This window comes from Gekko japonicus, unplaced genomic scaffold, assembly GCF_001447785.1.
Source record: "Gekko japonicus isolate JY-2015 unplaced genomic scaffold, Gekko_japonicus_V1.1 scaffold4292, whole genome shotgun sequence".
Classification (NCBI taxonomy): Eukaryota; Metazoa; Chordata; class Lepidosauria; order Squamata; family Gekkonidae; genus Gekko; species Gekko japonicus.
This window is the reverse complement of record NW_015165375.1, coordinates 27,838-44,455: the sequence shown is the minus strand read 5'-3', so window position 1 is coordinate 44,455 and position 16,618 is coordinate 27,838. Positions and strand designations below refer to the sequence as shown.

The window sequence follows — 16,618 nt, the reverse complement described above, 5'->3', positions numbered from 1 at the left end:
AGACGTCTACATGCAGTTCTTAAAGGACTTTGAATGCGTTCCTGTGCAACCTAGCCGGCAAACGAATGTCTACCAGCAATTCTTAAAAGACTTTGCAAATGTTCCTGTGGAACCCAGCCGGCAAACCGATGTTTGCAAGGGGGTGTTAACCTATCGTCGGTATGAAAGGCAGCAGCAAGGTGAGCACACCCCGGCAACTTCTTCAGACCCGGTTGCAGAGCCAATGGTAGTAGAGTCTCCTCCAGTGATTCTGTCTGCGGTTCAGAAGGATAAAGAGGAAGACACCAACTTTGTTTCCAGGTTCCCATCTGATTTGGGTGACGTGCCACTCAGCTGTGATGCTCAAACCAGTGAATACCAACAGCCACCCCTAGGAAATGACACTGCTGAGAAAACTGATTATATGGAAGTTCTAGAGCTGTTTGAAAATAGTTCCACTGTTGGAACAGAAAAGCCAAGAGTTGTGAAGCAGTCTAAAGAGAACATGGAAACCAGTGGACTGACTTTGGTAAAGGACCCTCAGAAGGGTGAGAAAGCAAATCAGTTGTTCTTTAAGACTGAGTTTGTAGTGCCAGTACAAACTTCCATTAGTGACAACCACAAAAGTCGACCTGACACCAGCAGGAGGAGAGGATTTGAGGAAGAACCTCTGGAGAACTTTAGTAGTATGCCAGAGCCAGTGGATCCTACTATTGTGACATTTGAACCAGGAACTGGCAGCAATCTTTCTATGGATGAAGGTTTGAGAAACCTTCAGGTGCTAAATTCAGACTATGTGAGACAAATAGCACCTTCAGGTACAAGATGCCGTAGCCAGATCTACAGCTGAAGGCAGCACAGAAACAGAATGGCAAAAACCTCTGAACTTAATGGCATGGCTAGGAGCCAATTCAGAACTTGCTCCCCGCAAAAGCCTTGCCCCTACGGATGAAGAGAACTTTGCGAAGATCTTTGACCCAGGAGGGCCTACAATGAAGTGAAATTGATGTTGCATTCTTGTTAATGTGGATGCTGATGTTTACTGTTTATAATTGTTGCATTGTTGTTTGTGTATTGATGTTTTTATATAGGTAAGTGGGAACCAGCCCAGATCACAGTTATGCAGCCCTCATCAATGGGGTTCCTGATGGCTGGACCCCATGATTTGGTCTGGTGTGGGGGGGTGTCATGATCTGTGCAGGACTGGGAGCAGGGCCTAGTGCGGTCTAGTCCCAGGAGAGACCTGCATGGCAGTGAGCAGACAGCCTACAGTCCCCATAAGGCTTAGCAACGGGCTGTAACCAATCAGAGAGGGAGATTCTGTGAGGAGTCGGTTGGGAAGACAGTCTGAGAGGAGACTGTGATAGTCTGGTGGGAGAAGGAATCTGAGCTGTGCGCTGACGGAAAAGGGTGTCTTTCGTCTCTCTCTGCGGCCTGATCTTAGTGAGAAGATAGGCTGGGCTGGGAAGAGGAAGATCCCTCCGTCCTTCATCTCTCTCTGCAACCTGATCTTAGTGAGAAGACAGGTTGGTCTGCGAGGAAAGGATCCCTCAGTGTGAGTGTTAGGCAGGCAGGCTGTGGGCCTGGAAGTAAAACAGTTAGGAGTAATAGACAGCTGTGTTAGGTTATGTTTATTTTTCCTTTCACACTGTTATACCCTTTTTAAGCACCTTGCCGTGTCTTGTTTTTCCCTGCCCCACTGTGGTTTTAATAAACCCTTTTTGTGTAATTATTTTCTCTGCCTGGGTCAATCACGCCTGTATTGCTCGGCTGAAAAGGGGCGGCGGAACCCAAAGACCCCTCTGGGGTCATGACACCTCCTCAGAACAAGAAGGAACTGGCTGTGGCAGGGAGGGGGAGGTTTTGAGGTACAAAACAAGAGCGTCCAGTAATGTTATATCTGGAAAACACGAAGTAGTAAAACACACATTGTACGTTGACACCTTTTAGTTTAGAAATAATTGATCGGTGTATGAAAAAAGTACCTTTCTGAAATCCAGAATCCAGAGTGTCTGAGGAAACAAAGGAGCAGAAAGTGAGCACAGACCCTTGTGCCTATCACAACTCTAGTGACAAAAGTATCAGTTAATAATATTGTCTGTTTTCTTTTGGGGAGGGAAGGAAACCCCATTTCATCCCATCTCGAAAGCTAAGCAGAGTCAGTACTTAGATGGGAGACCAAAGAAGACTCTGCAGAGCAAAGCAATGGAAAACCATCTCGGCTCCTCACTTGCCTTGAAAACAATCTTCTGGGTTTACCATAAGTTGTTTGTGACTTGGATACACATACACACATCTTTTTTCTTAGTCTCAGCTGGAAGGTGAAGTAGAGGCCATACCTAAACTATATGGTCTCTGAAGGGAAACTGCTGGAAACCTCTTTGCTGGTAGATGCATGTACTCTCTAGTGTCCTTAAAGATGTTATTAACTTTTTTTTGTATCTGTACTGGGATATGGTTTTTGTAGTTATCGTTGTTGCAGTTAAAATTGTTTAATATAATTGTTTATTAAGGTACTCACTTGGTTTATAAAGAATAAAAGATACTGCAAAAAAAAAAAGTAGATGCTACTTCTGGGGAAAACATCCAAATTTGTTTTCACAACTCACTTTGAATTACTTGAGATTCACTTCATAGAAAGTATGCTAAGGACTGCGGCCCAACTAAACTTGGGATGCTTCCAGACAGAAGTTCCAGAGAGCCATCCTGAGCAGAGTGACAACCCTTCTAAACACACTGATTTCAATGGGCTTAGAAGGGTTTAACTCTCCTTAAGACAGCATTGTCAGGTCCACCTCAAGACCATTCTGTGGGCTTAGCTGGGACACACTCAGTCAAAGGAACCAGTGCTGAAAGGTCTGATTTGGACACAGGCACACTGCAATGGGAATGCGGGGGGATCAGGTGGGGGTCTTCATTAAATGAAAACGCCCTGGAGGGCAGTTTCTCCCCCCTTCCTTTCACTTTAGGGGCTTCCTTCTACTAGCTATCTCCCAGTTTGCCAGTGCAATGGTCACAGACATGACGAGAGATCAGCAACACACAACAATTTAGAGAAAATCCAGGTAATGCAATTCTGAGCCAAAGTTGTTGGGAAATTCTGACCAGAAAACTTTACATGGTGAGCTAAAATGGCCTCCTGAATTGGTACATAGATTCCTTGCATGCCTGGGTCTGCTAATGAAATAAGTAGCTTGGGGTAGAGTAAATCACATCTGTCCCACTCTAATGTCCAGACTGAAATCCCTGCAGTGTTTCCTCATTACCTTTGAGTTGCTTCTTGATTCCCTCCAAAAGGTGACTTAAATCCGAGAAGTCCCAGATGCGCCACTTCAGTGCAAGAGGAAAAGCCACTGGATTCTCAAATGTTTCCTTTTCTTCACACCTGGAGAAAACTCCATTAAGGTACCATCCATTCAATTCAGAATTCCCCCTCCCAGGGGATCAGAGAAACAAGGGAAGGAATTGGCAGGAAACCCAGAGCAGGGATTACCAACCTCGTGCCTGCGGGTGCCATGATACCCACTGATACTTTCCCTGGGGCCCGCCAAGTGTTTATAGAAAGTGGGCAGGGCCAGGTGGGGCTTTTGCCCAATAAGATTTCTGATTGGCCACTGGAGAGCTGATTGTTAAAAACGTTACTTTAACAGCAGTTGCCACCTCAGCAAACAGATCTTCAGCGTGTGACTGAAGGTAAGTAGTGGCAGCCATTTTGTGGCTGTGCCCACCATGGTCTGTCAGAATTCCAAAGGTGCCTGCAGGCTCAAAAAGGTTGAGGACCCCTGGCCTAGAGACACAGGCTGAGGCTGAAGGCAGAGAATGATGGGAGGTCCTTTGGGTCTTTGAAGAAGAAAAGTGTGGCTTGCTGTGGCTCCTGAGTAGGGATGGGCTCAAACCGCAGCATTCCTTTTAAACACCCGGAAGTGAACGCGCACAGGTGACTGTATGTGTGTATGGGGGGGTAATGGTGAAGGTTGGTTGCTCCAACTGACCTTCAATACCCCCACCCCCAAACACAACATACAGTGGCCCTTATGCATTCACTTCCAGGTGTTTGCGCCACTTCCAAAAGCCATTTAAAGGGAAATCTTCCAATTTCCCCCAGTTGGTGCCCATCCCTACTCCATCCTGAGAGTCATACGGTATCTGTGGGGGAATGGATAGTACAAATAGAACAGGGCCTATTTATTATTTTACTTTTATTTATTTTATTAGATTTATATCCCGCCCTCCCCGCATAGCAGGCTCAGGGCGGGTTCCATCAGATTTAGCAGTATACAAAAATTAAAACAGTTAAAACACCAATAAAATACAACAACATTCATCCGGTGCAAGTTATAGTTAAAGCCTCACAGAGGTAATCTCTTTCAAGATTTGGTCCTTAGATGGTAATACAGTTCTGACCCACTGAGGGGAGGCCCAGTAGAGAGGGAGGGACATCCACTGCCCTAGTTAAAAGCTCCGTCTTACAGGCCCTGCAGAATAGTAAAAGGTCTCATATGGGAGCTCATTCCACCAGGTAGGGGCCAGGGCTGAAAAAGCCCTGGCCCTAGTTGAGGCAAGTCCCTGGGGCCAGAGACCACCAGAAGATGTTGGTTGGCAGATCATAAAGCCCTTCAGGGCTCATAGAGGGAGAGGTGGTCTTGCAGATATGCAGTCCCATGGCTGTATAGGGCTTTAAAGGGAAGTATCAACACCCTGAAACACATCTGGTACTCAATAGGCAGCAGGGTTTGCCAGTGCAGTTCGTGCAGCACCGTGTGGATCCACATCCGCACAGACGATGAAGTCAGCACCTATGCTGCTGCGTTCTGCACCAGCTGCCATTTCCGGAGCAGAATCAAGGGCAGCCCCACGCAGAGAGAATTACAATAATCCAATCTGGAAGTCAAGTGACCAATACCCTTCCTAATACTCCCCAGCATAGCATTTGCCTTCTTTATTGCAGTCACACACTGTCTCGACATTTTCAGTGAGTTATCTACTAGAACTCCAAGATCTCTCTCTTGGTCACTCTCTGCCAGTTCAGACCCCATCAACGTGTATTTATATTTAGGATTTTTGGCTCCAATGTGCATCACCTTGCACTTGGCCACATTGAACCCCATTTGCCATGTTGACGCCCACTCGCCCATCTTTGACAGATCCCTTTGGAGTGCCTCACAATCCTCACTGGTTTTCACCACCCTGAACAACTTTGTATCATCCGCAAATTTAGCCACTTCACTGCTTACTCCCAACTCCAAATCATTAATGAACAAGTTAAAAAGCAGTGGACCAAGTACTGATCCCTGTGGTACCCCACTGCTTACCCCCCTCCACTGAGAGAACTGCCCATTTATACTTACTCTCTTTTTTCTATTCATTAGCCAGTTTTTGATCCATAAAAGGACTTGTCCTTTTATCCCATGATTTTTGAGCTTACTTAGGAGCCTTTGATGAGGAACTTTATCAAAAGCTTTCTGGAAGTCAAGCTAAACAATATCTATTGGATCCCCCTTGTCCACATGTTTGTTCACCCCCTCAAAGAACACTAAGAGGTTTGTGAGACAAGATCTTCCCTTACAGAACCCATGCTGAGTCTGCCTCAATAGGTTTTGTTCATCTATGTGCCTACTAATTCTTTCCTTAATAATGGTTTCCACCAATTTACCCGGTATCGACGTCAGACTAACTGGCTCTGTGAATAAGCTGTTTGCTACTGACAAACAGATGGAGATCCATGCTCTTAGTTACACCTGATTTGGCCCTGAGCCAAGACCCTGAAGGACCACGTTCTTCACAGGCTACCCAGTCCAATCCCAGCATTAAGAAGGTTAAAGGTCCACTTACCTCTGTAAGGTCCTTCTGACATCCTAAAGAAAAAAGGGAGAGAGAGGAAGAAGAGAGACCTCAGTGCCTGCTAAAAGACCAGACCAGGAAGACCACTTGGAAACTGGAATATTTTGCACTCTGCCTCTTTGCTTTTGTCCCGCTAGCAGACTGTACTCAAAGACTAGGGTAGATCCTCATAAAGTGGGAGAAAATCTCCTTGAGGATAATATCAGCAGAAAAAGTGGAGTCATTTCAGAGCAGAGCTGGGTGATCTGCTCTGACAACTGAACCGTGATGACTTTCACAAAGGGATTTTCTCCTCACACGGAAGGCAGGAAGCCCTCAGATTAGGGTGTGTCTCCCTTGCAACCAGCTGCAGACACAGAGGCATTCCCAGCAATGTTCCTTGAATCAGCCCTGAGTCACTGTGATTTCCTTTCTTTCCACCGGAGGGCATTTTTCAGGCTTAAAAATAATAGGTAGATTACATTACATTAACACTGTAACAACATATTGTTCTCCAGCTATCATTTTTTTAAATAACAGAGTCCTTACTGTTGCAGTGTTATAACTGGAAATGTGCAGCCTGCACTTTACTTCTCTTAAAACAAGAGCTAGAAATTAGTGCAGCACATTATACTGTCACAATGCTATAGCAATCTAGTCACTGACCTTTTCTTTAAAGCCTGAGAATAGCCCTGAGGGGGGAGGACGCTGCCCACAGGGGCTGAGAGAAGCAGAGCCAAACTCTGTCACCTTTTAGCTCTTTAAAGGACTCCCCCCCCCCTTTTCCCTGCAGCATTGCAAGACGGCTCAACAACAAAAGGGAGGGTCTGGGCATAAATGCCATCATATCTGCAAAGCCTGGATGGGCTGACATCACCAAGCAGAGCTTTGGGCTGGGAAGTCACCAGTATGCTGATAACACCCAGCTATATCTGTTGATGGCCAGCCGAATGCCACCCCAGACAATTTGGCCAGGGGTGTAGAGGTTGCGGTTGGTTGGTTGAAGCAGAGCCGGCTGAAACTAAATCCTTCAAAAATGGGGGTCTTGTGGTTGAGTTGGGGAGACCCCAGTTGGAATGTCTACATCCAGCCATTGATGGCGCGCCACTTGTGCAGGCCACTTGTGAAAAGCTTAGGAATGATTCTGGATGCTTCACTCTCAAGGGACGCCCAGATCACTAATTTTGCCAGACTGACATTTTCCCACCTGCGCCAAGCTTGGCAACTGGTTCCCTCCCTATCTCGCCCTGACTTAGCCACAGTGATCCATGCAATGGTCACCTTCAGACTAGACTACTGTAACTTGCTCTACGCGGGGCTGCCCTGGAGACTGACCCAGAAACTACAACGAGTCCAGGATGTGGCTGCATATGTGCTTACAAGCTCTCCATCTAGAGCCCACATATAACTGGCACTCCGCCAGCTGCACTGGCTCCAACTTGAATACCGGTTCAGATTCAAGGTTCTGGTTTTAACCTTTAAAGCCCTACACGGTCTGGGACCAATATGTCTTTGGGATTGTCTCTCCTGGTACGGGTCCCTTCCTCAAAAAGAATTCGCCTTGCCTCAACCTGGGCCATTCCTGGTGGAATGATCTTCCAGATGAGATCCGGGCCCTGCGGAACTCGATTCAGTTCCTCAGGACCTGTAAAACAGAATTATTCTGTCAGGCATACAGTTGAGGCAATGAAGTTCCATCTAAATTGCCCACCAGCTCCCCCTCCCCCATTCATTGCATTGCGTATCAGCTTTAAACACACTGCTTGTACAACTTCCCTTGGACAAACTGAATTAGTGCCTACGTTGCCATCTAATTTTATCTTGATTGCTATTATGTTAAATGGTTTTTAACAACTAATCATGATAATGTTTTAACTTGTCGCTAGCCACCCTGAGCCTTGCAACAATGGGGAAGGCGGGTTAGAAGTCTAATAAAATAAATAAATAAAATGTGTTGTTGCCTTAGTGTGTCTCCGCGCATTTCTGCATGCCCACCTGCAAGCCGCCAGTATAAGTTACATTCTCTTCCCCCACAGAAATCCTTTCAAAGCGTGCTGTGAAAAGTCTTGCATGTGACCCTTGTTCCTTGGTGTTTGCTTTTAAAGAGCTACCTCTGAACCTGGCTTTACCTGCATGGGGTTCCCCAGACTGTTGGTTGAGACACAAACACACTTTGGCTTCTGAGATGGAAGCCGAGCGGCCTCAGCCTACCAGGGAGGGGCAGGCGGCTCTGGATGGGGGGATGTATCTCCAGGGAGTGGAGTTTCACAGGGCCCCAGCGATTGTCCAGTCTGCCCCTGGCTTGAGATGTAAAGGGGCAGAGGGGAAAGCGGCCCATGTGCAGAGTTGATAACTTGCTAGCAACATAAACTGGGCTTGTTTGCTTTTCTGCTCAAGGGAGGGAGGCACACAGAGGATTTCGAACCAGCCTTTTCCCCAAGGGGCACCTGGGCTGTTCCTGCCACCCCCTCACCTGCAGGAGATCCCCGGCTGGCTGCTGACTCTTCTCCTCCATCTCCCGGATGAGGCTTTCCAGAGAGGAGAGTTCCTCAGAGAGTCTGGCCAGGTGCCGGTCCCTGTTTCTTGCCACCTCATTCTCCACGCCTTCCATCTGGACCAGGAAAAGTTCCTCTTGTTCCTCCAGAAACTTCTGTAGTTGCCTGAACTTGGTCAGTGTCTTCTGCCGCTCTCCTTTGGTTTGCTTCTGTGAAAGAAAAATACAGCACGTTTGCAGCGGGAAGAAGTCCCTGAGGAGACTCCTAACAAAAAGGCAACTTTGACTTTCCCAGAGATCACATCAACATTCAGTAGGAAAAGAGAAAATTTTGGAAGGAACCATCCAAAGGACACACAAATTATCTCTGCATTACTTTCTTCTCAGAGTAAAGTTTTACTTCATAAAACTCAAACACGTCCTGCAACACAAGGCAAAAAGAGCTGAAGAAGCTTCTCAGGCCTCCACACACATCGATGGTTACTTCCACATGGAGCTTTTGCACTGGTAGGGCAAACTACCCTTTTCACTGAGAGGAAAGGTGCTCCTCTTAACGTTCACAAAATGTAATTCTAAGAGGTCTTTCATTAACTTTCCTGTGGGAAACCAAGCCATCCCAAATGGCAACAGGCTGCCTTCTCGCTTGACTTTTCAGTATTTGGTAGTCTCAAGTTTCCAGTCGCTGCTCACTTCAGAGGAATAGTGACACTTACAAGCAGGTCTTGGCTTTCCTTCACTAGACTGTCTTTGTACGCCAGGATTTTGTTCCTCTCCTTCCGCAGAATCTCCACACAAGTGCAGAACTGATCCTAGGGGTGGAAAAGGTCCCAAAATTGAGGTTTGTTTGTTTTCACAAGTTTACTACAAAACATAAAAAGCAAAACTGCTATCAAAGGCCAAACTAGACGTAAATGCAGGATGTCCTGTGTCCCATACTACTCCTGGCCAGAGCATTAACAGCAAATTTTAATAAAGTTAAAACCTCCTACCAAAATGCTGCACCATGGTAGCTTGGCAGGACAATCTGCTGACCAGATATCCCCGAGGAGAGCCTGCATCTTAACATCACCCCCTTATTACGAGGGGAGGGCCATTAGCAAGGCAGCAGCCAAGCCTGGAGAGGGGCAGCAAAGACAGATCTTGTCGCTCCCACTCTGGGCCCAAAGCCCAAGAGTTGCCCTACAAAAAGTGTTGTGGGACACCACGGAGTTCGGCTAGGAGGATCCACACGTCCTCTCTTCCATTATCGAACTTGCACATTTCCTACCTTGTACTCTTGGAAGGCCTCCTCCACAGGAACGATGTTGTGATATTGGTGCTCCTGGGACTGCTCACAGACCACGCAGACGGGGGCTTCGTGGTCCTTGCAAAAGAGCTTCAGCGGCTCCTTGTGCTTCTGGCAAACTCTTTCCTTTCTAGCTGCCATGATCACCTGATGCCAAACACAAAAGAACTGCATTTGTCTTATAGTCTTCTCCATATTTCTGAAGTCCTTCTCTGTCACAATTTGCAAATGCCCTCCTAACTCCTCAGCTGGTGACTCCCCTCTCCTCTAGGAAAAAGATCTCAGGTCACATCTGGGGTTGCTGCAGGAAGCTAAAAATGAAGGGATGGAACGTCCCGGCCCAAATGCTCTCCAAAACATACCTATATTAAATACCGTGTAAGTGAGGCTTTAGGAGCTGCGGTGGCTCAAGTGGTTAAGACGCTGAACTGCAGGCTGTGGAAGGTCAGTAGTTCAGCAGTTCGAGACCCGGGTGCCGCATGACGGAGTGAGCTCCCGTATCTAGTTCCAGCTCCTGCCAACCGAGCAGTTCGAAAGCAGGAAATTGCAAGTAGATAAATAGGTCCCACTTCGGTGGGAAGGTAACAGCGTTCCGTGCGCCTTGGTGTGTAGTCATGCCGGCCACATGACCACGGAAACGTCTTCGGACAGCGCTGGCTCTTCGGCTTTGAAACGGAGATGAGCACCGCAACCCTAGAGTCGGATTCGACTGGCTTTCAAGCAAGGGAACCTTTACCTTTACTTTAAGTGAGGCTTTAGTCTGGGGGTTCCCCAACCTTTTTAGCCTGTAGGTACCTTTGGAATTTTGAGAGAGGGTGGTGAGTGCCCTCCCAAAATGGCTGCCACAAGGACAGAGCTAAACGCAAAATGACTGCCACAGCAGGTGGAACAACCCAAAAAACCTCTCTCGAGTATAGATTCTGAAACCTCCCAGCTGCCCTTTCTACACTCTCTGAATGGTCATGGGGAATGCTCTGAAAGACACTTTTGAAACAAGTCCAGCATATTTGTCCAGGTACTGGTAACTGTTCTCGGGGTTGAGGCATATTAGACCTTCATGCAGGCCTCCATTGCGTCTGCGAGCTCTCGTCCAACCCAGTTATTTAGAACTATTTGATCATTAACTGAATTGCCTCAAGGCAAACAAAATAACAGGGCTGTTGGCTGTGAGACACTTGCGAGCAGTGTTCCCTCTAAGGTGAGTTAGTGTGGGCTAGCTCACAGTTTTTTAGCCTCCAGCTCACACATTTTTGTCTGAGCTCAGGAAGGACGGCTCCAGAGCAAAGTAATTTATGCAGTAGCCAAATTGCTCGATCACGACTTAAATGCCAGTAGCTCACAAAATAGAATTTTTGCTCACAAGACTCCACAGCTTAGAGGGAGCATTGCTTGTGAGCTATTTCGCAGATAAAATCATGTCACTCCGCCAGGACTTCTCCTCCACAGTTGACACAGTAAGGGAACTGGAAGCCTCTTGTCTGTCTTCGGGTCCAGTTTTGTACCATTTCAGCCAACTCTCCCAGGATGGTGTTGACAGGATTCTGACAGCTGTAAGGTTTACCACTTGTCTCCTAGTCTCATGCTCGTCCTGACTAATTAAGGCCTGTGGGGATGGAGTTTGCCCCCCCCCCCCGAAGAGATTATCAGCTTGTCCCTTACATCTGGGAGCTCTCCGGTGGGTTTAAAGGAGGCGGTGGTACGGCTGCTCTTAAAGAAGCCATCACTAGACCGTCCGGTCCTGGCCAACTACCGTCCAGTATCGAATCTGCCATTCCTGGGTAAGCTGGTTGAGAGGGCGGTGGCTGAGCAGTTTCAGATTTTCCTGGAAGAGACATCAATCCTGGTCTCATTCCAATCCAGTGTTCGCCCTGGTCGTGGGACAGAGACAGCGTTGGTCACCCTCACAGATGACCTCCGGAGACATCTGGACCGAGGCGGGTCTGTGCTGCTAGCGCTTCTTGATCCGATGGCAACGTTCGACACGGTCGATTATTATCTACCTACCCACCGCCTTGCTGACATAGGAATTAGGGGGACTGCCTTACAATGATTTTCCTCTTCCCTCCATGGTCAGGGACAAAGGGTGGCACTTGGTGAGAGGGTCTCCGAGTGGCACTTTTGGGTGTGTGTTGTGCCGCAATGAGCAATCCTCTTGCCAATGCTGTTTAACATCTACGTGTGCCCCCTCGCCCAGTTGGTAAGGAGGTTTGGGCTGGGTTGTCACCAGTACACCGATGACACTGAGCTCCATCTGATGGATGGCCGCCCGGACTCCACCCCAGAAAATCTGGGCAGGACTCTAGAGGCTGTGTCTGGATGGTTAAAGCAGAGTCAGCTGCAGCTTAATCCATCGAAGACAGAGGTTCTGTGCCTGGTTTACCCATGAACCTGATCCAGAAACTCCAACTGGTGCAAAAGGCTGCGGCTCACTGATTGTCTGCAACGCCTCTGTGGGCACGCATTCAGCTGGCACTCCGCCAATTGCACCGGCTACCTATTGTGTACCGGATCCACTGCGTGGATGGTTTTAACCTTTAAAGTCTCAAGCGGCCTGGGACTGACATAACTGAGGGACTACCTCTCCCCATATACCCCAGAGAGACTTGCGCTCTACTGAGCCACATCTGCTGGTTATCCCTGGCCCAAAGGACGTCACGTCTAGCCTCAACCAGGGCCAGGGCTTTTTCAGTCCTGGCCCCCACCTGGTGGAACAAGCTCCCATTTGAGATCAGGGCCCTGCGGGACTTATTCCAATTCCGCAGGGCCTGCAAGATGGAGCTGTTTCGCCAGGCCTTCAGTTGAGGTGATGGTCGTCCAATCACATGGCCCCCCCTGCAAAGCGGTCATATTGAAATTGTTTATGATTGCCATCTATCCAGCTGATGGGGCTAACAGAAAGCTGTGTCGCCATTTTAGTTAATTGTTTTTAATATCTTAAAATTTTATTGATTTTATTGGAATTTTATTGATTATATTGTAAATGAAATGATGTTGCCCGCCCTGAGCCCGCATGCAGGAATGGGCGGGATAGAAATATGAATAAAAAACCGAATGTGCTTTGTCTTGCAAGGGCATGCATCTTTCTCTGGTCTTGCAGGGCTCCCCACTGCATTCCAGATTCACAGTTACTGTTGCTTGATACTGGAGTACCCCTCTTCACCAAGGGCAGCATTTTGGTGGCTGGGGGGGGGGGACAGGAACCACATCCATTGCATCGGGGTCCCCCGTGTGGTGCTGTGGGCGCTAGGGCACCCATCAACACCTTTCCTGGTGCTCGCCAATTCGTTTGAGAAAGTGGGTGGTGCATTTGCAGAGGCAGGCTTCTGATTGGACTTTTGAGAGCTGACTGGCTGTGCAGATCTTTAAAAACATTTCTTTGGCAGCAGCTGCCCCCACAGCACAAACATCTTCCCGTATCTTGCTGAAGGTAAGATACAGCAGCCATTTTGTAGCAGGCTCCACCGCCTGCAGCAGCCAGTTTGTGTGTCAGAAATCCAAAGGCACTCATCACAGGTTCAAAAAGGGTGGGGACCCCTGCTCTGGATATTCCCACATAGGCAGCGATACCTCTTGGACTAGCCAAGAGAGGCGACAGCATTCCCACTTTAAGTAACAGATGGGATACGTTACTGTTTCACTGCGTCTTGTCCGTGGGAAACTGGGGGCTGAAGGACAAGAGAACCTCCTGAACAATCAAATTCCACTACCTACAAAGGGGAATCTCCTGGCTTCGAAGAAGAATATGACATTTGAATGGGAGCCAACCTGAAGCTGAATAAGGAATCTGATATATATATATAAAAGCCTAACGTATTGGCACTTTCCAGCTCTCGCATTGGCTGTGCTGTGCACATCAGCCATTGGTCCATCAACCACCACTCAAGAGTACTCGCTTGCCATTGGCTAGGTGCTGGGTCCGCTCCTCTCGCCCGCCCACTGCCAGCCTGGCCACTATTCTCTGACTGAATAAACTGCCAAAATGACTGTCTCTCCTGACGAAGACGCTTCACCTCCTCCTCCTGCTAGGCTCACTTTCGCTTCAGTAACTGTTACTAAGCAACCAAGCTTGGTTCTGTCAGTAAAAGATGGGGGGAGGCCCTTTACAGGCCTATTTTGGCCTTTGAGAGAAAACTCATTGGGGCCCATCCTGACTAGGGTTGCCAGCTCCAGGTTGGGAAATTCCTGGAAATTTTGTGGTGAAGTATACAGAAGGCAGAGTTTTGGGAGGGGAGAGGCCTCAGCTGAATAGAATGCCATCAAGTCCACCCTCCAAAGTAGTTATTTTCTCCAAGGGGAGAGAGATCTGTTGTCTGGAGTTCAGTTGTGATACCAGGCGATCTTCAAGCTCCAGTCGGAGGTTGGCTACCCAAGGCCAAGCACTGCCCTCTGGGTGACTTGATGACACCTGACTGGCACGGCAACTAGGCCTGGCTACTTGATCCTATTCACCTCCAGCAGCCCCTCTTTTTAAATATTTAAACTGAAGAAGAAGGAGATTGGATTTATACCCCACCCTTCACTACCCGAAGGAGTCTCAGAGTGGCTTGCAATCCCTTTCCCTTCCCCTCTCCACAACAGACACCCTGTGAGGTAGGTGGGGCTGAGAGAGCTCTCTTGAGAACTGCCCTTGAGAGAACAGCTCCAAAATAACTTGTAACTGACCCAAGGTCACACCAGCAGCTGCATGTGGAAGAGTGGGGAATCAAACCTGGATCTCCCAGATTAGAGTCCGCCATGTTAACAACTACTCCAAACTGGCTCTCAACTAGGACAGCCACTGTGGCGTAGCAGTTAGCACTTCAGAGCAGGGTCTGCCAGACCCAGGTTCTTGCTGTGAAAGCTGGGTGATTTCAGACCACTCACAGACTTTCAGCCTAACCTACCTCACAGGGTTGTTGTGCAGATAGAAAGGGGGAGAGGAGAATGATGTAAGCTGCTTTGGTCCCCAATGCAGAGAAAGACTTTTATTTACCTAGATAGAGGCTGCAAGGAGGGGGGGAGAAGATGGAAACATGAAGTCAGAGGGGCGGATGAAGGTAGGTTTGCTGGTTGCTGGGATGGAGGTAGGATTGCCAACACCAGGGTGGGAAATGTCTGGACATTTGAGGGGTGGAGCCTGGAGAGGGGGGGTTGAGGAGGGGTGGGACTGCAGAAAGGTACAATGCCATAGACTCCACCCTCCAAACCACACATTTCCTCCTGGGGAACCATTGCTGTCAATCTCCAGATGAGGGCTGGAGATCACTCAGAATTAAGAAAAAGAAGAGATTGGATTTATACCCTGCCCTTCACTACCCAAAGGATCCTCAGAGCGGCTTACTATCCCCTTCCATTCCCACAACAGACACCCTGTGAGGTAGGTGCGGTTGAGAGAGCTCTCTCGAGAACTGCCCTTGAGAGAACAGCTCTGAAACAACTAGTAACTGACCCAAGGTTACACCAGCAGCTGCATATGGAGGAGTGGGGAATCAAACCCAGTTCTCCCAGATTAGAGTCCACACTCCTATCCACTACACCAAACCGGCTCTTCAGATGGCAGCTCCCTTGGAGAAAACGGTGAGCTCTATGTCATTATACCCTGCTGAGGTCACCACAGAAAATTCATGCTGAGTGCCTTGGGGGCACTCGCTTGTCGTATTTATTTCCACAACGAGCCTTATTCCTATTCAAAACATAATACTGACATTATGAACAAATAAGTGGAAACAAGACAGCTCTGATCCAAAGGAAAATTCTGAGTCAGGTACCAAGAGGCAAGAAAAGACCCAATGAGGGGATCTACTTAGCTCAGGATCCCGTTTCCAACTCCGGGAGACCAGAAGGGGACACCTAAAGGCTGACAGATTCCCAGTTTGTTGTCAAGCAGCTGGGGCCGAACATTACATGGGTTTAATTTGCGTTCCAGCAAAGACTCTTTTTCTCTGGACCGAACCTCAGGGACATCAGGAAGAAGTCACAGCAATTCCGCACTGAAGATCCCCAAGGATTTTTCTTACCTTCCTCTCCCCGGCAGGCTCCGCCTCCCCCAGGGGAGACACCTGGTGATTTCGGTGCTCCTGGGACTTGCTGCAGACCACGCAGAGGGGGGCTTCGTCCTCTCGGCAGAAAAACTTCAGGGGCTCCCGGTGCTTCTCGCAGACGCCCCCTTCGCCTTCTCCCCCCTTCGCTTCTGCTGTTTCTCCCCCCCTGGCTTCCGCCCCCTCCCCTTCCAAAGGGCTGACCTTCTTGGCGATTTCCACGATGCTGGCCAGCTGCGGGTTGGGGCGGAGGCTCCCCTCTTGTGCCTTTCCTCTGCACTGGGGGCAGGAAGGCTCGGCTGTCCCTACCTCCCCCCAGCTGCGGGTCAGGCAGGCCCGGCAGAAGCTGTGGCCGCACTCGGCGATGGCGACCGGGTCCCGGAAGAACTCCAGGCAGATGGAGCAGGTGGCCTCCTCGCAGAGCTCCCGGACCGCACCCTCGGCCGCCATGGCTGCCTCGATGCGGAAGGAAGGTAGAGTAACTTTCGTTTCCCCGCTTCCCAAAGCAGCCAGGGGGGGCGTTTCCTTTCCGGCAAATGACTCTCTGTCGGCGCCCAATCAGCGGCCCGGGGAGCGAGAGCGGTCGAAAAAGGGCCGGGCTGGAAGGCGGACCTTGGCAGGGGAAGCCCTCCTTGGAGCTCCTCAGGCTGGCATTTGCAGGCGCCTCGGAGGGAAGGGAGATCGGGGACTGGCACGGGCACGTCCCTGGGACCGGGGAGAGGCTTCTCTGCCGGCCTGGGGGGAGAAAGAGGTGTGTGTGTGTGTGGGGGGGGGGGCCTCCAAGGAATATCAGCAAACGTCTGCTACTCCTAGGGTCTGTCATTCCTCTCTGGGGGCGGCCATCCCAGTCCCAGAACACTTCTGCTGCTTCCAGGGACTTTCATGCCACTCTCTGTGGCCTGTCATTCCAGTCCCAGAGTAGACTCGCTTGGAAAATGGAAAATCCATTCCACATTTTCTTTGCAGCTCTTTTTGTGCTTTAATAAATTTCAGTGCAGCCCGGGCAAGTCAACTGGCATTCCT

General features: G+C 49.1%; 1 protein-coding gene across 1 annotated transcript in view; it reads right to left on the bottom strand.

Annotated features, from left to right (window-relative positions):
* Nucleotides 1–16,053, bottom strand: part of LOC107109929 (tripartite motif-containing protein 7-like) — a 29,281-nt gene extending 13,228 nt beyond the window's left edge. The window contains exons 1-7 of the mRNA XM_015410639.1: nt 15,575–16,053; nt 9,561–9,725; nt 9,007–9,102; nt 8,273–8,503; nt 5,812–5,834; nt 3,246–3,364; nt 1,965–1,991 (exon numbers count right to left, since the gene is read on the bottom strand). Of these exons, the coding sequence (XP_015266125.1) occupies nt 1,965–1,991; nt 3,246–3,364; nt 5,812–5,834; nt 8,273–8,503; nt 9,007–9,102; nt 9,561–9,725; nt 15,575–16,045 (1,132 nt within the window). The 5' untranslated portion in view covers nt 16,046–16,053. The remainder of the gene's footprint in view (nt 1–1,964; nt 1,992–3,245; nt 3,365–5,811; nt 5,835–8,272; nt 8,504–9,006; nt 9,103–9,560; nt 9,726–15,574) is intronic.
* Nucleotides 16,054–16,618: the final 565 nt, after the last annotated feature.